This window comes from Chaetomium tenue (genome assembly GCF_020726465.1).
Source record: "Chaetomium tenue strain MPI-SDFR-AT-0079 chromosome Unknown F5144scaffold_7, whole genome shotgun sequence".
Lineage (NCBI taxonomy): Eukaryota > Fungi > Ascomycota > Sordariomycetes > Sordariales > Chaetomiaceae > Chaetomium > Chaetomium tenue.
Window position 1 is genome coordinate 142,218 of NW_027117335.1, and position 20,331 is coordinate 162,548.

Sequence of the window (20,331 nt, forward strand, 5' to 3'; positions counted from 1 at the left end):
GGTGAAATACATACGTGACTGACGGTGAGGTGAGTATACGTATACATATACGTACACAAATTATATACATGTATTATTTCTACTCGCAACATCTAATTCTATGGTGACGACAACAGGGATCGCTCTCGTGGATCCAAAAGCCGAGTGGTTCTAGTTTATCAATCTTGTTTACAGTGATAGAAAGAAAGCAACCGTTCATGATGTTGAACCGGTTGGAAAAATTGTGCTCAAGTGGGTAACAATCTGACCATGCATCCCCCTTCATCCGAAAAAATAACCAAGAAACCCCCCGCTAGATTCCACTAGATCAAACCTTGATACCATTCAGCCTACCCGCCGAAACCAGCGCAGGCGACTTGGACCGCTGGCGCGGCTGCTGGAGGTGGCGCTGCTCCGGGTTGGGGGTCGCGCGTCGCAGAAGCGACGGGTCCCCGATGCGAGACGCCATGCTGTCGGGCATGAAATCGGGAGTCGCGGCCCGCGAGTCGAGAGTGTACTCGGTGTCCTGGGTGTACTCTGTTTCGGGCGTGGTGAGAAGATGGCGCAGGGAGGGCTCGGGGGACGGGGAGCGGGAGCGCAGCGGGTACTCCGTGGCCGGGGTGGCGCAGAGTAGGCGTGAGGTGGTGGGCTGCGGGGAGTGGATGGTCGGCGGTGGGAACTCGTCCGTGACGATGGTCGTCGGCACCGTGGCGGGCCCCGTGCGGACTTGGGAGGGGAGGATCTGCTGGAAGCCTTGTGCGAGGGCGACTTGTTCGATGTCTTTGAAGTACTGGGAGTGTGTCAGGTGGAGGAGAGCTTGGTGGAAAGGGTAGTGGGAGTTACCTTGACAGTCTTGACTTGTAGCTCCAACGTCGCATCCTCGTCACAGACGATCATTGAGTGAGGGTGTAAATGCAGAGCCGATAGGGTCCACATGTGGTTGACCCCTTGCTCGACACACCGTTGGAGGGCAAGGGCTTTGCGCGCACCGAGGGCGAGAACCACAACCTCGCGAGCCTCGAGGACTGTTTGGACGCCCACGGTCAAGGCCATCTTGGGCACTTTGTCCAGGTCATCTCCGAAGAAGCGGCTATTTGCCAGGATGGTACCGTATGCGAGTGTCTTGACGCGAGTGCGGGAAGCCAGGCTGGAGCCAGGCTCATTGAAGGCGATATGGCCGTCCTCGCCCATGCCAGCCAGGAACAGGTCGATGCCACCAGCAGCTTGTATTTTGGCCTCGTACTCGACACACTCAGCTTCGAGGTTGGGGGCGTTCCCGTCGAGAATGTGTGCGTTGTTGGGGTGGATGTTGACGTGGGAGAAGAAGTGTTTCCACATGAAGGAATGATAGCTCTCAGGGTGATCCCTCGGGATGCCGATGTACTCATCCTACTGGAAGCATTAACATCTGCCGTTGTAGCACAATGATGCAGAACATTGTTCCTTACCATGTTGAATGTGACCACATTTTCGAAGGAGACCTACCCAGTGTCAGTCAGAGCCGGTATCATCAGGGCTAACGCCATCATCTTACCTCGCCAGCTTTGTATTTCTCAACGAGAGACTTGTATACACCTAGGGGGGTGCTCCCCGTCGGGAGGCCGAGGACGAAGGGGTGAGCTGGTGTGGGGGCAAAGTGGTTGATGCGGTCGACGATGTAAGAGGCGACGTGGGTGCTAGCACCTGCCGCATCATCCCTAATGAAGAATCTCATCTTGACTTCAAGAAGTGGCTGTGGTCCTAGATCAAGAGATGCTTAGAATATAGAGGGATTTAGTGACTAGGTAAGGTTTCTGTGGTTTGGAGAGGCCTAGCTAGTTGGCAGAGAGCTGAGGGAGACACCAGGCAAGGAGGGCAATAAGAATAAGACTCGTCAACTATGACGACTCTGAAGTCAAAGAAGGACCCTGGACCAGGCCTGGAACATGTGACGGTTTGCGTAACTGCGAGCCCACCAGCACCAGGCCAGCGCCACCGTGTACTGTGTGAGACTGGGGATAGCATCGGCCATGGTACCAGATAAGCTACCGGGCGTGCCGGGTGTCGATGGACGAGGCGATGGAGGCATGGAGTCACAGATGGAACGTTCTGTGCGTTCCAGTTTCTCTCCCACACAGTGGCAGGAAAGCATTGTGGACGGAGACAGGCCGACAGACCCAACGAGTCCGTCGGTGGTGCAAGGCCTTTGATCAGTCAGCTGGTTGGTAACAGGTGACGAGACTGGACCCAATAAGCAGACGGAGAGGGTTTCATGGCTTGGGGTTCCGCCGAATTCGGTCATGACAAGACTGAAGCCAAAGAAAAGGGAAAGTCCCACGGGGCTACGGGCCGCATGTGGAAGCCTGGGCACCTAAGGAAGGTACCTAAGGTAGGTATGTAGTTGTATGGCAGGAGCAACTGCGACTCCATCTCGTGGAGGGCAGTTGCGGCCCACCGACTGGAGTTGACGGAATTTGTACGATGCTTTCTTCTTTCCCTTGAGGATTGATTTGGAAACTCGAAATGTTACCATCGTCAACTTGCTTGCCTTCACCAATTTATTTCGTCGTGAGTGTGGTGGATTGAGGCTCTTCTCATCCGCCGGGGGTCTGCAGCTGGCCCAAGCCACAAATTACTTGCAGGCTTGCAGGTCAGTTCCATGCCTCGCCTGATGTTTGGAGGAGTCGCAGTTGCCAATTGACGATTCTGGCTCTCATCTGAATTAAGCTTTTGTATGGTCCGTGCACCTGCCAAAAGGAGACACAGCGCCAAGCAGCCGACCAACTGGCTGCTTGCCCCACAACTGCCACTGGCGCCTGGATTGGCCCCGCATTGGACCGAGGCCTGTCCGATCGACAGCACCTAGCTCCCGTCTGCAACTGGAACTGGCACTGAACCAAGGCAACGTTACGTCCCCTGTGTTCCGGGCGGAGGAGCGCGGCGGGCCACGGCGACAACCCACCACAGCACAGGATAGGTGCAAACAGGGCAGCACAAGGCGATGGGCGATGCCAGGATCCCTCTCCTTTCCACCGAGCTGGACAAGGGCTTTTCTCGGCTCTTTTTCGCCATTGAGGGAAGTTCCAGGTTCTAATTCTAACCAAGGCAGTTTAGTGTGGGATTTGTCTTTTTTTTTCTTTTTCTTTCTTTTGTCGTGTTCGTTGTTGCGTTGCGTGGCGTGGCGGTCAGCCATTCCACCATTCCACCATCCCCGCCATTCTCAAACTCACCCGACTCTCACACACACACAGTGCACCGCACCGCCTGTTAGGTACCTAAGGTAGGTACATACTGGAGAGTGGAGATACGGGCACCTCACTTCCACACCTGGGCAACCTGCAACTCGCCGAGTTCCACAACACGACACAGAACAACCATCCACCTGGATCCCTCTCCATTAACAACCCGCAGCCTGTGACACCAGAGCTTGCCCCTGCCATTGGTTCCGGTCGTTACCCCTGGATTCCCGTCAATCTACCGCCATATCGACCATCTGTCTCACACATTTTGCCTGCGCCCGGCCTGGCCCCCCCTTACCGTCTCGTGCCTTTCTCTTACTCTCCGTGCCCTGTCCACCCCCTCCAGCCCTCCCCCCACTCATACGGGCCTCCCCCCTGCAACCTTCTTTGCTTCTGCTACTTCTGCTGCTTCCTCAGTAAGGGTAGGTCGCGCCGCTGTCCCATCCGCGCGCCTCCCGCTCCTGCACGGCGGCATCCGGCAGGTTTCATTTTTTCCGTGTCAGTCATTTCACGGCCCGGTAGTGGTGTGTTTACTTGGCACGCAGCATGCCAACTGCCAGAGTAAGGTAGTGCGCTGACCTGAGCTGGCCCTCACCAAACCAACAGGGCCGAGTCCAGCCCGACCAGCACGCACCGGCACCCCGTCTACCTCGCCTTCGTCCCTCGCCTTGGTCGTCTCCCTCTCGTCGGATTTGCGGAGTTCCTCCCGGTTGCGTACTCCGTCCCCGGAAGTGCTGCTTCGTATCACTCATTGGAATGTGCCTCCCCTTCCAAACGCCTTCCCTACCCACCACCCCCCTGTAGTGGATGACTTAAAGACAACACATCTGTCCGCCACCGCTCTCTTCGGGTCTCTCCCTGTCATGCCGCTATGCCACTCGTTTCTGCCATGACGTCGCTAGGAGAGTCTTTCGTTTCGGCCCTCAAGTCCCTCTTTCGCGGCAAGTCGTTTCTCAAGACGTTTCTTGCTTTCTGGACCACCCCCGTCGCCCCTGTCGTCCCCATCAGCCCCCAGGATGCCGGGGCCAAGGCCAACGCCGACCCCGCAGCCGACTTCCTCGCCGAGGCCGAGCACCTGCTATTGGGGCATATCGAAGCCGGCGGACTGATGCAGTTTTCACGGAAACTGAAGCGTCAATTCAGGGAACGCCTACGGTCGAATCCGGAATGTATGCTGCCCTCGTACAACTCCCAACTACCTAGCGGTCATGAAACCGGCCAATATCTCGCTCTCGACGTTGGTGGGTCGACACTGCGGGTGGCACTTGTGGAGCTCAGGGGACGCGGGGTGTCAGGGCCGGAAGGCAGCATCATCCGGATGGACTCGTTCAAGATCGACAGTGACGCCAGGAATTTGAGAGGAACCGAATTCTTCGATTGGATGGCCGAGAGGATACACCGAACCGTGGCCAAGAATAGCGCGAGAGGCCACAGCCCAGACCACCCCCTTCTCATGGGATTGGCCTGGAGTTTTCCCATTGAGTATGTCTCGGCATCACTCGCCACACTACGCAAGCTAACAGCGACAGGCAAACGTCTTCGAAAGGAGGCAAATTAAGTGCCATGGGCAAGGGCTTCCTCGCCAATGAGGGCCTTATAGGGGAGGACCTAGGAGAGATCATCAAGTCGGCCTGCAAGAAGCAGGGGCTACACGTCGAACTATCGGCCATCGTCAACGATTCCAGCGCTGCGCTACTCTCGGAAGCCTACACCACCCCCTCGACCCGCTTCAGCCTCATCCTCGGGACAGGCGTCAACATCGCCGTCCACCTCCCCGTCACGACCATCGACCAACCCAAGTTCGGCGACCGCCCGAGCAGCTGGCACGAAAAGGCCAGCCACGTCATCATCAACACAGAACTGGGCATGTTTGGCCACGGCATCCTGCCCATAACAAAATGGGACAAAGTCCTCAAAGCCGCCCACCCCCGGCCCGATTTCCAACCGCTCGAGCAGCTCGTCAGCGGGTATTACATCGGCGAGATCTGCCGCCTCGCCCTCCTCGACGCGATTTCCTCCACCGGCATCTTCGGCGGCGTCGTACCACCCTCCCTCCAAACGCCCTACTCCCTCGACACCGAAACCCTCTCCCTCATCGAAGCGTACGTCCCCCTTCCCCACCCACCTCCCTCCCTACCCCCAACAAACAAACAAACAAACAAAAAACTAACCCCCTCCCCAGCGACCTAACCCCCACCCTAACCAGCGCCCTCCACACCTTCACCACCCGCCACCCCTCCCCCCCCACCTACCAACCCACCCCGACCGACCTGACCTTCCTACGCACCCTATCCGCGCAGGTAACCCGACGCTCCGCCTCCGTCGTGGCCGCCTCCATCTACGCGCTGTGGGAGCTCAAAGCGGAAGCCGAAGCCGAATTGCTCGCGACGCTGCCCGACACCTCGCCGTTTGTGGCCGAGACGGCGGCGGAGGTGGCGAGTGCAAGGGGCAGGACCACGGTCGCGTTTAATGGGAGTGTGGTGGAGCATTATCCGGGGTATAGAAGGGTGTTGCAGGGGTTTGTGGATGGGTTGTTGGTTGAAGGGGAGGGGGGGAGTGGGAATGGGGGGCTGAAGGGGGTGGGGGAGATTGCGTTGGTGGAGGCGAGGGAGAGTTCGTTGAGGGGGGCGGCGGTTGCGTTGGCGTGTTTGTCGTAGGTATTTGTAGCGTTTTGTGGGTTACTTGCCATTGCGGCCTGGGAAATACCTGCCTGGGTTTTGGCGTGCGATGGGTTTAATACCGGGGGTTGAGAGCCGAGGCCTGGTTAGGGGGCTTGTGGGTTGGCGATAAGGAAGGGCCGCTGCTGCATGAGCGGCATGTGCGCGGTTTACTTTACACACAGCGTTGGGCTTGGGGATTTGTCTGTACATAGATGGAGGCATATAGCGATGTTTTTAGTCCGAGTGGTGGAAGGACGAAATGAAAGGCATTCTGAAGACGACTGATACATCACCCTTGCCCAAGCCGATTGAAAAGTGCTTGCTGACCCAAGGCCGTCGTATGCTCACTCAAGTCCATCAAGTGAAATGATATGCATGTATAACAATCCATTGTCCTAGAGAATTTGGGTATCCATCCATCCATCAAACTACCAACACACGCCCATCCCGCCAAGCTACCGCCAAAATGTACGCACACTCCCCTTGCCACTCACTATCGCCAACGTTATCATCATGTGCCCAGCAATAGGTACGCAGGAAATTTGCGCAGCCTGCTGCCTCCCCAGCAGCGCGTCCGAGCGCAAGGCACGAGGACAAGCAATGAAAAGCCTGCACAGCAAGATCCCATCGCCGTCCCCTCTCCATCCTCCCATCATCATTCACCAGCCATAAGCCAAATTCCCATACGCCTCAAGACAACCAACCCGCCCTGGTCTAACACAACTTCCCAAAGACCTCCACCAAAAATCATGCGCGCTAACGATTGTCTAAACTACCGGGACCCCAACGTCAACTTTGTACCAATCTGGTGGGTCGCGCCCTGGGACGAGGACGACAGGAGCTCAGAACCGGACGTCTACACGCCCCTGCAACTGCCGCCCTATCCACCGCGATACACCGTGTGGTACAGACGGCCACGGCCCCCGAGCAGAGTCGTCCGTAGACAGCCACGGCAACCGAAGTCGCTCATCAGCCGCGCAACCACGTGGCTGCCGATCTTGTCCCCGTTTTGCGGGCCGCTCATGGTGCTGTATCGGCTTCTCTTCGACGGCACCGAGACGGAAGTGCAGGAAGAGGTAGGAACGTGAATCACTCGGCAGCGAAATAACGCTTAGCTTTACTCCGGACCTGTTGGGCCTTGACTTCGGGCGGGACGATGGTGTGGTGAACAACATGCGGCCGATAGATGGCGTCGACAGGAGGCATCCTTTATATGTACATTAGCACACTCCTTCCTAGATTGGACAACCTGAAGGGTGGTTAATAAAAAAACAAACACTTACCAGTCATCCACACTAAGCGGAAAGTATTCGTATAGCATGTCCTCCGTTTCCAGCGGGCTCGCAAGCGGATTGTTGACACCGCTGCCTTGCCCTGGAACGGATAACCCTTTCCCGCCGCTGGAGAGCAACATGGAGGATTTCGTGAGCTGGGGGCTCTGGGTGGGGTCGCTTGAATTCGCGCGGTTCGGGGGACTTCGCTCGTCTTCGGAGAGAGAGAGGTTAATCGGAAGGGGCTGGGGCCCGGTTGTGCTGTTGTTGCGTTGTTTGGTTGTTGTTGCGTTCGTTTTGGCGTTGGTGTGTTTCGGGTTTACTGGTGAGGGGGGTTCCAATGTGCCCCAAGCGGGAACCGGTGGCCGGTTTAGACTCGGGGAGGTCATGGCCAGCTTCTTAGTTGGGTGTTGTTGGGCATTGGGTGTGCCAGAGGCATAGGGCGTTGACCAGTCGGATGGTGATTGCTGTAAATATCGTTAGCACCGACACAATTACGGTAGGTATCGATCAACCAACAAAGACATACCTGCACGCCCATCGAGGGATACCTCTGCAACCTAGCCGAGTCCCCATCATCCTGCCTCTGCTGCTTCCCCCCAACACCACCACCACCACCCGGACCCTCCGTATTCCTCCTCTCCAGCGGCCTCTTATCCCCCAGCGGCACCTCCTTCCGGCTATCAAAGTTCCTCGGGCTCCTCCCGCGAACAATGACCGGCCCCGACTGAATCTCCGCCACCTTAACATACTCCCCACCCTTACTCTTCACCAACAGATTGATCTGCACCACGTAATGCTGCTGCAGCCCCTTCCGCCGCCCATTATTCGCGGTCGCATGCTTAAACTGCAACCTCTTCCACGCCACCGGCACCGACACCCTACTCCCACCATCCACCTCCTGCCCACTGCCCCCAAAATCCAGCGGCACCACCGGCGGCGCGCTCACCACTTTCGTCTCCTCCGCCCCCAGCGGCGCGTTACTCCCCCGCCACGGAATGGTAATCATCTCGGCCACCCGCCCCTCAATACTCTCCACGGCGGTAATCGACGCCGCCAACTCGCCCACCACCCCGCGCCGCCCCTGCTCATCCACCCACTGCGCCACATGCCTTGGCAGAGTGATCTGCCCCGAAATCTGCCACAGATTCCGGCGATAACACGTCAACTCCAGCGGCCGACCAGAGGTATTACTATCAGCACCGAACACGTCCTCGGCCACGAAGAACATGCCGTACAGCTCGCCTGTCATGGCGGGCTCGGCGACGTGGCCGGCGTCGGTGAGCAGCGTGGCCTTGCCGGCGATGGGCGCGCCGAAGCCGAGGAGCTTGTTGTCGAGGGCGTCGTCGTCGTCGTCCGCGGGCGAGGTCGCGCCCATGTGGCCGTAGAGGTCGTGGTGGCTGTGGACGGGCTCGGGGGGGCCGCCGTCGCTGAGCGGGGGGTGGTGGGCGCCGCCGCCGCCGTTGCTGCGGTGGTGGTGGTGGTGGTGGTGGTTGCGGTTGGGACCGGTGTTGCTGGTGGTGGTTTCGAAGGGGCGGGCGGGGTAGGAGAAGGGGTCTTCGAAGGTGGTGCTGAAGGTTTCGAAGTCGTAGGCGGTCGGGGTGTAGGGGATGGGGGGGATGTTGACGGGGTCGCTGGATAGGGGGAAGGGTGGGAGTTAGTGACTTGAGGTTCTGTTCGTTGTGTTCCAGCTGATACCTGGGGGGTAAGCTGGTGTGGCAATCGGGGGGGTTGCTTACAACAGAGACTCGTCAAAGGCCATAGTGGCGCTGTTGAAGGCGTCTATGTCCGAAGCCGTCATGGCCATGGTGTCCGGGCCCGGGGTGGCACCGGACGACAGCACCGGCATGGAATTGAAGCCGGCCATCTCATTGCCGCTCCGGCAGAGCTTCTGGGCAGTTCATGCAGACCGCGCAAATGCTCGAATCAGGGTATCCGTCAATGCGTAGATGGATATCTGTTGAGCATGGCCTTCGAGATAAGCTTCGATGATGTGGGTTCGTGACTCGTGGTTCGTTTGTGCTAGTCGGTCGCATGCGCGGGTCGTGCGCTGCACATGGTCTGATTTGATCTGACTGGGAGATTGAAAGTGGGAGGTGGAGAATCTCAATTGCCAAGACTTTTCTCCATTATCCAACCCTCGAGCCAACTTTCCTCAACTGCCATGCGCTTCCGATTGCCCGCCAGTGCCCGCTTCCCGTCGCTTTAGTGCAACCTTACAGGTCATGGCCAGGTTTCCCCAACTGTGCGCACGGGGCTGGATCCTCTGCCAAGACTTCCCCAGAGAGGGTGAGGTCCTGAAGAGCAGGAATTAGTTAAGGGGTTGAGGCGAGTTCTAGTCCGGAGCAGTTCCCATCGGGTTTAACTCTTTCATGTTTCCACCTTGGAGGGTTTGGTCTTCTGCTCAACTTGTTCCGGTGGGTTTTACAATAGCCATATTTTCACTAGAATATCCAACATTTTGAATGTCTCTTGCGATCACAAAGATTGATATCAGCGGAGAAGCGGCCTCTCCCGGCCCTATTCACGACCTTGGCGCTGTTGATGCGGGGCGGCTCCTGAGAGCAACTCTGTTTCAGGGACTTAGAGATAGGGGCATGTACCCAGTGTCAAGACAACAAGTCACTTCGAAAACACGGTCACAATCATCATAAGCGAACCGTAATAATTTAAGAGGTCATGTTGAGAAAACTGAAGCGAGAAGCACAATAACCCAAAGTCCCAGACATACATACGGTGATACGTTAAACCACTCCTGAACGGATTACGTTCATCAAACTGGTATCTTTGCCTCAACCTACGCTATATCCTGCCACTGCAACTCGTCAGTCTCATCCAACCACCACAGGGGTAAGAAACACTCACGTTATCAGGGGGGTTCGTAAACTCCTCAAAAGCCTGCACCACCTCAAACCCCATGGCCAGCAACGGCTCATGCGCCTCGTCCTGCACCCAACTCAACACGCTCCTGAGCGCCTTGTGCGCCTTATTCTGCCTCAGGCCCATCACCGCCAGGCCCTGGAGGACCAGACTCGCCTGGGGCGCCGACGACGCAACGAGGGGCGCCACGATGCCCCCGATCGGCTCGTCCTCGACCGACGACGGTTGCAGGGGAGGGATGAACCCGGCCAACGGGCTCCCGGGGCTGCAGATGATCACGGTGCCCAACAGGCTCTCGCCATGGCCCTTGGCCCGGACGACGCCGCAGCTCTTGCTCTCTTGTAGCGCGAAGCGGTAGAGCTCCATCACTTCCGAGTTGGCATGGGCCATGATGTGCCCAAGCACGCTGTCGGCGTTGTCCGGGCCGTGGATGAGATCGAAGCTGATGCCGGCGCGTTGTATGTTCTGGAGTAGGCCCTCCGGGGCGCCCCAGTTGCTGAGGGAGGGGATGGTCATGTTGGCGAGGCGGCGCGGGAACTGAAGGTCCCAGCCGCCGTTGGCAAACCACTGCTTGAGGCCGGCGCTATCGTCGGCGGGAATGCCGAGGAAGACACCCGGAAAGGACATTCCGAGCTGCATCTTCTTGATGCCCGGCTTCTGAGCGAGGCCGCGCAGAGCTCGGCGCTGGAGGGATCGGCCGATGGAGACGTTCCGCTTGGCTGGGTCGACGAAGAGCGCGCCCATGATGCCGGTGCCTTGGAAGAAGTAGGTCGCGCAAAAGCCGTAGAGGGCTTGGGTGCTGCTGTTGCGCACCACGAAGTGGGCTTCCTCGATGTTGGGGTTGAGTAGCTCGAAAGCGTGTGCCCTCGTCGTCTGTAGGAATTGGAGCGCTGGGGCACTGGCTCTAGCTAGGGCTTGTAGGAGATCGTCCAACCCCCTAGCGTCCCGATTGGGATTATAGGCTTCAACAAGCCAGTGTTGCCGTGACTTGAGCGCCTTTCTACTCTTTCGCAAGGTTCCCGGCAGCGTCCCCTGGGGTTTGAACTTGCCGCAAAGGACTCGTACCAGGGCGGCCATGGCCATTTCGGTAAAGTCGAAGGTACAGATGTAGGCGTTGACCGACTTGTCCATGGCGAAGTCGTAGGGCGAGCTTACAGCAACCACTATGAGCGACTTTTTCTGGCCGCTTGCCCTCAGCATTGAGCACATCATGGAGACGTGCTTGGTGAAGCCTGCTTGGTACAGGTTTCGGTTGGCATCTGCCGTCACGATGATGATGCATGAGGCTCGGTTGATTAGGTTTTCATGTACTGCCCATGGGTTAGCGAACTTAAACTCACACGGAGATCGTGGGAGACTAACCTGGCCGAACGCCATTCGCAGTGTACGAGGTATGCAGCAGTTTACCGTGCCTGGCACGAGCGAGTGACCTCCCCAGTTCTCTAAACACGCCCTCACCGCTCATGATAGCCCCTCGGTCGCGGTGCACCCATTTGTCGTGATTCGTGCTCGCCTCGAGTTTGTTCTTTTCCAAGAGCGCCTTTGTCATGGAGGAAGCTGGGAGCGGTTTCACCAGAGGTGTAAGCAAAAGCAGTTCTTCCTCCTGATGCATCGAGTTGGGCAATGGAAGAAGCTTTTCGTTATCCCGTATGACAGCGATGGAATCATCGTAGGCCTTGAGCGAGAGCGCGAGATGGCCGGGATGGATCTTTGACAGCAAACTGATACCGGGGGGGTTTAATGCCTTCTGCCACGAGGCGCACGACTTCTTCATCCGAAATATGCGCTTGAGGGACGTGTAGATGCGCTCCTTCGTGATGAGTTCGTTCTCCACTCCCAGTTTGAGGCCAGCAATGGCCTCGAGCTGCACGTCGTAGGCGCGGCACAGGAGCACCAAGTCGCAGCCGGCTTCCACTGCCATGACAGTGCCTGTCCTAACACCAATCTCGTTTCTGAGACCTTCCATTTCGAGGCATTCTGATATGGCAACGCCCTGAAACCCGAGCTCGTTTCTGAGTAAGTCATCAATCACCTGCTCTGACAGACAAGCGTGGTTGACACTCATCGACGGGTTGTTAATGCCACAACCGCCGATGAACATGGCGTCCAGGTTTCCCGTGGCGATAGCGTTACGGAATGGGACGAGGGCACTCAGGGAGAGCTCCTCAAGCGTCTGAGTAATGATGGGAATATCCAAGCTCGAGCCGAGGAAGTCCAGGTTGCCGTACGAGGGGAAATGTTTCCCGCAAGTGGCAAGGCCGGCGTCCTTGTACCCGTTCATAGACGCAATGCCGTACTGCGAGACCTCCTGTGGGTCGTCGCCAATGGCCCGGACACCCAGCGGTTGATAGCGCGCGTTGGTCAGGACATCCAGCACCGGACCGAGGATCAGATTCACGCCAACAGCGGATATTTCCGTCGCAGTGGCCTTTGCGATTTTGTAAGACAGCTCCGCGCTGCTAGCGGCAGCCTGGCCCATAGAGCTCGGGAACTGGCAAATGTAATCCTCATCGTAGAGACTGTTGACGCCACCATTTTCCTGATCCAAGGCAATCAACAAGGGGTGGGGATGGCCGGCCTGGTGGGCGATGGTTTGCAGCTCCTGGACGAGTTTTGCTGTTTGTTGAGCAGCTACAGGGTCGTCAGTGTATGGTCCTTCTAGTGCTACAGCCAGCGATTGTGATTACATTTGAGGTTCTTTGCAGTGAGCAAGATGGAGCCAACATGGTGTTGCTCGATCAGGTTACGGATTTGGGGAGTTACTTCGGTTCCATCCCATCCCATAATCAGCATCTGGCCGATGGCCCTATTGGGGTGTTAGTAGCCATTGAGTATTATCGTACATCGTATCTGCATTCCAGGTATATCATCTCATATCCTGACTGACTGACGTGCAGCAACACTGTGGCTGAACTGGGCGCGTCGTATGAGTGAGAGGGGCCCAGGAACCAGAGCTGCAACCTCACGACGAGACAAGTCAAGCCACATGAGGCGTCGCGGTAATGAGCAAAGAAATAAAGAACACCACATCACATACCAGTCTAGATCCTGCCATAGTGGGTCCAGGTCGGCGTCCAAGTTGGTCATCTTGGGCTGCGGCAATCGGTGCAGTGGGTTTGAAGGCGGTGCTCACGCGACGGCGGCATAATGGTTTTCCCAGTGGTACCGGGATAAGTGGAAACGCCAACAGCCACCAACAGCCAGGTGTAACAATGCTGTGTTTCCAGGGTTGGTTAGGTCGTTCCCTACCCGTCCTGGCGCATGGGTGATGGATTGGATGGGCAGCATGTGAAAAGTCCCTCGAAATCCCCGGAACAGCTGAGTGGCATCAACCACTGTCACTGGGCAATTGTGAATTGCCCGTTGTTGGCCGAAGGTTGTGCACAAGACAACACGACGAGGAAGGAGGTGGGAGGTTCGTGCGCCGGTGCGTTGGCCAATGGCAATGGTGCCTGGAAGTTCCCAAGATCAGGCGAGGCACAAAAGGATGGAATCGCGCTAGCCCAAATCGGCAGGCACGATACAACGTTTTGGTTAGCCCCAATCCGGCAACGTTACATGCCTTCCCGGTCCAGAAGCTCCATCTCCATCGAGCACCACCATTCGAAGCTCCATCCATCATCCATCTCGAACTCCATCAACCTCATCAACAAAGCCAAGCCGCTACCTTGGGATCCGCCGTCGACAGCCGCGCCGCCGACCCAAGGGGTTGGAATGCCCAATCTGCTACCCGGCGGCTGCAATATCCACCAAGCAGGTACCCTCCAGCCTCCCAGCCTCCTTCGCCTCTTCCATTGTTGCGTCGACGAGTCATCCTCACATTCCCTCCCTCGCACAGTGCGACTGTGTTGGTTGCAACTCACCCACCACACACCACACACCACCAAAACGGCCTCCTTCCTGGGGTGACTCGGAGACGCCCTGAGATGCCATCCACGAGTCAAACGCCCCGCTCTGCCGAGGATGCCCCCAGCGAATGCCGGAACTGGCGGAGGCCACGGGCATCTTCCATTGAAGCGGACTGGCTTCGGCGACTGGTGCCGTCCATGGGACTGTAATGAGCTTACCAACGCCCCAGATCACGGGGCCGTAGACGGACTCAGATAAGGTAAATCCGGATTAGGTCCTGTGTTCCGGACGTTCCAGTAGCACAGGTGGCGCGTCCCAGAAGCGGCCCATGATCGGTGCCACTGCGGGATCCATCGGCGAAGCACGTCCATCGCGGTATTCTAGGCCCCTTGTAGTTCCTGTTACTATCCAGTATCCGCTTGATATTTGAACTGGCTTGCCTCTCCTTCTGCTGCTTCCAGTATACTATGGCGTCCACAACTAAACCCCCGGGCCACCTGATGCCCTACCGCTCCCTAAACAGAGCCCCTGAATCAGTGACTTGACTCCTTTCAACAGCCCACCACAGGCGCCACCACTTACACCATGCCCTCGGCGGTCCGCTCAGCTTCTCCTCGCCTAATCGGCATCACCAAGCTGACCAACTGCCGTCTCGTCCGTGGCGATGACCTGGTATGGGGTGACGTCTGGGTCAGCTCGACCACAGGCAAAATCATCCGCAGCCAGTCGGCCTTCTACGATGAGCTCACCATGCCCGACGAGGTTATTGACCTCGGCGGCCGCATCGTGTCGCCGGGCTTCATCGAGTGCCAGTTAAACGGGGCGTATGGCTTCAACTTCTCTACCCTCGTCGACGACATGACGCAGTACGGCAAGCAGCTGCGAAGCTTGAACAAGAGACTGGTCCAGACCGGCGTCACCTCGTACATTCCCACCGTGACGAGCCAAACAAGCCATCTCTACAAGAAGGTTAGCTCGCTTCTACCCATATCGGCATGCCGGTATTGACTCTCCAGGTCCTGCCGTTTCTCGGACCCTCAGGCTCCTCCCGCCGCGCTGACGACGGCGCTGAGTCCCTCGGGGCCCACGTCGAAGGCCCTTTTCTGAACCCGACCAAAAACGGCGTGCACAACCGCTCCGTCTTGCGCGTTGCCTCATCCCTCGCCGACCTCGAGGACATGTACGGCGTCGCGAACATCACTCCCTCCTCCTTCCAATCCTCCCCCCCATCTCCCAGTTCCACCCCTACCGATGCCACCACCCCCACAACCCCAACCTCACCCCCCTCCGAGATCCCCATCAAGATGATAACCGTCGCGCCCGAGCTCGGCACCATGGCCAACCTAATCTCGGAGCTCACCTCGCGTGGCATCCTCGTCTCGATCGGGCACTCGGAAGCCACCTACGAGGAAGCCTCGGCCGCCGTCTCGGCCGGCGCGACCATGATCACCCACCTCTTCAACGCGATGCGGCCGCTGCACCACCGCGACCCGGGCATCTTTGGCGTGCTGGGTGCGACGGAGCCAGCGCCCCAGCTTCAACCCGAACCCCAACAGTCCCAGCAGCAGCCGCAAAAGAGGCCTTACTTTGGTCTCATCGCGGACGGCATCCACCTACACCCGGCGACGGTCAAGATCGCGTGGCGGGCGCACCCGGCGGGCCTGGTGCTGGTGACGGATGCGATGCATATGGTGGGGCTGCCCGACGGGCGGTATGAGTGGACGAACGGCGAGGGTGAGCACTACATTGTTAAGCGTGGTAGTGTGCTGGAGCTGGAGGGGACGGGGGTTATTGCGGGGAGGTTAGTTGGTTTCTCCTTCTCTGTTCTTGCTTCACTCGGTTTGCCGTTTACTTTGCCTTACTTACATCGCCTCCGTTTCCTTTTTTCTCACCCACTCTTCTCACCATTACTACTCACTTTTTCTCACTTTCCCTTTTTACCCTTCCCCCTTACCCCTTCCCCCTTACCCCTACCTCCAACCAGCCCACTCTCAAGACAACGCATTCTCATCCACAACACCCCCTCACTAACCACCAACCAACCCCCCAGCTCCATAACCCTAATCGACTGCATCTCCAACTTCCTCACCTACACCGGCGCCACCATCCCCCAAGCCCTGTGCGCCGTGACCTCCACCCCAGCAGCCATGCTCGGTGTCGCGGGGGTCAAGGGCTCTCTCGAAGCCGGGGCGGATGCCGATCTGGTCGTGCTCTCTGAGAAAGAAGAGGAGGGGGAGGGGGGTGGGGACAGGCGGGAGCTGGTGGTTGATGAGGTGTGGAAGTTTGGGGTGAGGGTTTTTGAGCGGGGTCGTGATTGAGGATTAGTATGATGGGAGGTAAGTGAGTGCTGGGGAGGTCTTGGGGATGTTTTGGTAGAGGATCGGCTGGTGTGTTGTAGAAGAGGCCGGTGAGATGATGAGGCTAGGTAAATCAGATTGTATCCGCGAAGTCGGAGAAATAGGGGGTTAGCCCGGGCAGTCGGTTTTGTATCACGAATTTAGGTGGCATCAAAGGACACACGGCTACCCATGAGGCAGAATCTGTACTGTTCATAAGAGAGTATGTACCAGAGCTAGATATCCAAAATACATTCATCAGTCATTACATTAACTTTCCTCCAGAGACCAACAGCCCAACAAGAACCTACGTCAGCTTAAACGTCTCGGTCGTCCCTGTAAACGCCTTGATATTCCCAATAAACGGCTTCGAGTCGCCATAATACTTGATCCGGTAGGTGCCGGCTGCGTCCTCATCGCCCGTCTCCCATGTGATGGTCACTTCACTGTAGCCCAGAACAAAGTTGGTGCGCTTCCAGCTGTACACCAGCCGCCAGTCATTATCACTCAAAACCTGCGTCCACGTGCTGCCGTCACTACCCAGCTTCTCAACCGCTGCAAAGGTGCCTTCCAGACGGAGGTTATTCCGCGGGTTAGCGCCAACAAAAGTGGCACTGACCACGGAGCCGCGGGCGGACGAGGCTGCTGGCTGGCTTATGACCGCGCCGAAACTCTTTCTAGGAGGGGTGGCGTCTAATACTACGCCGGTAATGAAGCTAAGGCTCTTCTTGCGGTTGTCTGGCGGCGTGGGTCCGGGCGGCGGGCTACCAGAGGCGGCCGAATCGAGGTACGGCAGGCCGCGGAGGGTCAAGTTGATGTACGCAGGTAGCTCCCATGGTCCGTACAGAGTGCTCGCACCCTCGTATCGCTGTACGTTGTATTCCTCAGGTGTGGTGACGTAATGAGCATACGAGTTGGCCGGGCCACCAAGGACGACAAAGGGTTCGTGGTCACCGGTGATGGATGCCTCCGACGCGGCAGCCTTGACGGCGTTGCGCCAACGCCGGCCAGCCATGGTACTTGCTTCGGACGGGGATACGACGATGATGAACTGGCCCACGCGGAAAGATTGAACGTCGATGATGTTGGCAGACCACGCGTAGGGAAGGCTCATCTCCCCGACGTCGAGGAGAATCGGCTTTTGCCCTTGGCACTTTTTCTGCTCGGCGCTAGGGACACGGAGCAGGCCCGATACGACCTGCCATAGGGGGTTATTGGGCGCTCCCTCGTCACCTTGGGTGAAGTCGAAAGCGCCAGGCCAATCGGAGGTTCCTGCGGCGAACGAGTATCCAAGAGCAGCTGGGCATGTCTGCACTACAGTGCCATTGTCCAAGGGAAAGCTGTAGTACTGCATGTCTTGAAAGTAGTGGAACGATCTGACGCTTGAACCCACAACAGCTGTTGACTCGGAGTCGAAGGAGTCCTGGGAAAATTAGCTGCACAGCTCAACGCGGTCTTGAAGAAAAGGACTTACATAAAGCCCCTTAGCCCCCGAAAACTGCTTCGAGGCGATATCGAAGCAGCTAGATACGCCGAGATCGGGCTTCCGGAAAAACGGCCCTCTGCCGTGGCACGACTGCGATTTGCCGTCGGCGCAAGTGCTGGTCTGGAAATCGCATTCTTGGCCAGAGCCGTCCTCGCACCAAGCACCCAGGATGTTCGGGGTCGTGTCGCCCACATTCGCTTGGGAGAAGCCGGCCACAAATCCGTCGGCGGCTTGATCGTTCCCCTTGACGGACTGCTCGAAAAGGTACGCTGCGAGACCCTTGTTATCGCCGGTAACGTGGGTGTTGTTGCCGAGCATAGACGTTGGGTGAACGGGAAACCAGGTTAGAACGCCAATGTTCTTGCTATCAGACGCTCTCTGAAACCGCAGCAGGGTCAGCGTCTTATCGACATCGTCTGTGTACTGCACGCGCTCAGACTCGGGGTTAGCGAGATATGAGTACGGGCTGCGGTTGATGTTGGCCTCTGAGATGCGGGTGGTGCCAAAGTCAAGGTAGCCCTAGGGCAGTCAGCGAAATAGAACAGTAAGTCACCTCGGGACTCCCACTCACCTCCTGGAGCGACTCATGGGCTCTCTTGATTGACAGTAGAGCACCGTCGACCAGTGCCTGGTAGCCTTGGTGGTCAAATCCGAGGCTGGTAATCTGCGGCAACAGGTAGTTGAACCAGCCACCGGGTCCGCTGTGCGAGTGCGTGCCGGTCACAGCAACGTTCGACTGCCCGTACATGGAGTAGCCGGATCCCATGGCAGCTAACCCTTCAAGGATACCATTGCGCACTGCAGTATCACCGCACATGGCGTCGAGAATGAGGTAGACAAATCGGTTTTCCGTGCCGACTTCGCCGATAATGAAGGAGCGGGCGTAAATACGCTGCCTCAAGCCAGAGCCGATCTGCTCTGTGTTGGCATAGCCGGCGAAGTTGATCTCAACCACCGGGCCTGTGATGTCGGCCTTGCCCACCCCAATGAGATACTTGTCGCCAGTCGCAGTGGCCCTCGATTTAGAAAGGAACGGGTTGTCTGCGTGCTCGGCATTCTTGAATCTCGCAGCAAACTTCCCCTCGGCCGGAGTTGGGCTAAGCTGGGCGAGGGCGAACAGCGCGAGGATGAAAAGAGAAACGGCAGAGATGGTGGCAAAGAGGGCCCTCTTCGGAGCTGCCACTCCCCGGCGTTGGTGTTGGAACGGCATCTTGATTTGCCTTACTCCGGGTGACGGAGTTGCGGGGAGACGCGTTGGTGGTCGTCAGCGAAGAGGTGCACTTATACACCCCCGGGGATGGCGCGCTTTTAACCCTGTGACCACCGGGTTGTGGTGTTGTCGTTGCAGTCGGCAGGGATTCTCCGCAAGCTGAGCCCGATCTGGGAAGCTCGAATCTTCAAAGTTGAAGCGGCGGGGAAGCCAGGCAGGAACCGGGAAGCGACGTCGAAAGGGGCAAGAGCTTGAAGCGGCTGTCGGGGGAGCCTTCCTCTTATGACAGCCCGCAGGCGCGCTTAAGACGCGGGTCGCATTCGCTTTTTATTCCGGAGCCATCTCCGATTAACATCTTCGTTTCCTACTAATGCCAGGTTCACAGGCCACCAACCACCACATACGACCTCGGTCTCGGCAATCCAATACTAAGCTTCTGAGGTGCCGGGTGATGGCCCAGTCACTGGCAATCTCTCCACCTGGGGGGTCACTCGCTTGCAGCGGCCACAACCCGGCCCAAGCCGCTCGCCGCATCGACCCCTGGAGCAATGGCGATCAGGCCAATCACATGGCAGTCGGTCGTCATTGTTGACCAAAGTGGCTTGCCGAGTTCTTCTTCGTGTCTCTGAAATTTACATGGTGGTGAGACATGCCTCTCGAGGCTGGCCATTGGACGTGGAAAAGGAATTGCGATGGGCTTCGCAAACGAATGGCATCCCAGTCCACGGTTGGGGAGCTGAAATGACGTCTGGACGAAGAAGGAGGGTCAGCCCACGTGCTCATTGGGCAAACCGATCCCACCGCGATCTTGCTTTGAGTTGCAGAGTGTCTCGCTTGGCCCAGGTCGTGTTCGGGTCATGTGCGGGAACTTTCAATACCGAAAATCGCTATTTTAACACCGAAAATGCGACTTAGTTGAGGCGTTGTAATGTGAACCCTATCCTAGTACCCACCCATCTCAGGTACCTTGGCTGCAGGAGTAGCCCCAATCTAGACCCCTCCATGACGCTCTGGTGGTTATGTTTTAGCAGCAGGTTCCCCAACGGAGCGAGCGTGCCCAAGGAAGTGCCACCAGAATTTCAGCGGGGAGGTAGGTAGGCGCAGTAACGAAGTGTGTCACGGCAAGATCTGGTCGGAAGGTTGCGAGTTGTTGATGACAGCATTGAGTTCACAGTTACAGACAGTCCCGGTATCTCACGCCCCTATCCCATGCCAGTCCTATATTCTACCACTATACCTAATATATCCCTACATCGTACAACAACAAACATCACCGCTGCCGCCAACCCCTCGCCGGATGAACAGCGAGACAAAGCCAAGACCACGGCTCTTCGCTTTTGTGTTCGCTCTGATGGTGTGCCCGAAGCCAAGAAAGCCGCGGCACAATGACAAAAACAACCGACCCATCCTTTTGCTATGCAAGTCCATGCCACCGTGATGAA

At 57.5% G+C, this 20,331-nt stretch overlaps 7 protein-coding genes across 7 annotated transcripts; 3 read left to right on the forward strand and 4 right to left on the reverse strand.

Moving 5' to 3' along the window:
- Nucleotides 1-188: 188 nt before the first annotated feature.
- On the reverse strand, nt 189-2,011 carry F5144DRAFT_378465 (uncharacterized protein). Its single transcript, XM_066784572.1, has 4 exons — nt 1,514-2,011; nt 1,428-1,460; nt 823-1,368; nt 189-769 (listed from the first exon to the last, which is right to left on the reverse strand). The coding sequence occupies exons 1-4, from the start codon at nt 1,691-1,693 to the stop codon at nt 308-310; spliced, it is 1,221 nt and encodes a 406-aa protein (XP_066638517.1). The 5' UTR covers nt 1,694-2,011; the 3' UTR covers nt 189-307.
- Nucleotides 2,012-4,068: 2,057 nt separating this feature from the next.
- Nucleotides 4,069-5,854, forward strand: F5144DRAFT_606471 (uncharacterized protein; the record flags this gene model as incomplete). Its single annotated transcript, XM_066791493.1, has 3 exons — nt 4,069-4,679; nt 4,727-5,299; nt 5,380-5,854. 3 exons carry the CDS (start codon nt 4,069-4,071, stop codon nt 5,852-5,854), a joined length of 1,659 nt encoding a protein of 552 aa, XP_066638518.1.
- Nucleotides 5,855-6,731: 877 nt separating this feature from the next.
- F5144DRAFT_378556 (uncharacterized protein) lies at nt 6,732-9,283 on the reverse strand. The gene is made up of 4 exons (XM_066784573.1): nt 8,868-9,283; nt 7,658-8,762; nt 7,141-7,595; nt 6,732-7,064 (listed from the first exon to the last, which is right to left on the reverse strand). The coding sequence occupies exons 1-4, from the start codon at nt 8,993-8,995 to the stop codon at nt 6,947-6,949; spliced, it is 1,806 nt and encodes a 601-aa protein (XP_066638519.1). The 5' UTR covers nt 8,996-9,283; the 3' UTR covers nt 6,732-6,946.
- A 473-nt stretch (nt 9,284-9,756) lies between these two features.
- On the reverse strand, nt 9,757-13,041 carry F5144DRAFT_378796 (glycoside hydrolase family 3 protein). The gene is made up of 5 exons (XM_066784577.1): nt 12,852-13,041; nt 12,696-12,770; nt 11,371-12,639; nt 9,994-11,318; nt 9,757-9,943 (listed from the first exon to the last, which is right to left on the reverse strand). Exons 1-5 carry the CDS (start codon nt 12,862-12,864, stop codon nt 9,926-9,928), a joined length of 2,700 nt encoding a protein of 899 aa, XP_066638520.1. The 5' UTR covers nt 12,865-13,041; the 3' UTR covers nt 9,757-9,925.
- A 1-nt stretch (nt 13,042) lies between these two features.
- F5144DRAFT_378795 (uncharacterized protein) lies at nt 13,043-14,179 on the forward strand. Its single transcript, XM_066784576.1, has one exon. The coding sequence runs from the start codon at nt 13,270-13,272 to the stop codon at nt 13,915-13,917; it is 648 nt and encodes a 215-aa protein (XP_066638521.1). The 5' UTR covers nt 13,043-13,269; the 3' UTR covers nt 13,918-14,179.
- Nucleotide 14,180: 1 nt separating this feature from the next.
- F5144DRAFT_378684 (carbohydrate esterase family 9 protein) lies at nt 14,181-16,338 on the forward strand. The gene is made up of 3 exons (XM_066784574.1): nt 14,181-14,826; nt 14,874-15,658; nt 15,908-16,338. The coding sequence occupies exons 1-3, from the start codon at nt 14,443-14,445 to the stop codon at nt 16,173-16,175; spliced, it is 1,437 nt and encodes a 478-aa protein (XP_066638522.1). The 5' UTR covers nt 14,181-14,442; the 3' UTR covers nt 16,176-16,338.
- Nucleotides 16,338-19,207, reverse strand: F5144DRAFT_378774 (Neutral/alkaline nonlysosomal ceramidase). The gene is made up of 3 exons (XM_066784575.1): nt 18,251-19,207; nt 17,668-18,198; nt 16,338-17,616 (listed from the first exon to the last, which is right to left on the reverse strand). The coding sequence occupies exons 1-3, from the start codon at nt 18,887-18,889 to the stop codon at nt 16,501-16,503; spliced, it is 2,286 nt and encodes a 761-aa protein (XP_066638523.1). The 5' UTR covers nt 18,890-19,207; the 3' UTR covers nt 16,338-16,500.
- Nucleotides 19,208-20,331: the final 1,124 nt, after the last annotated feature.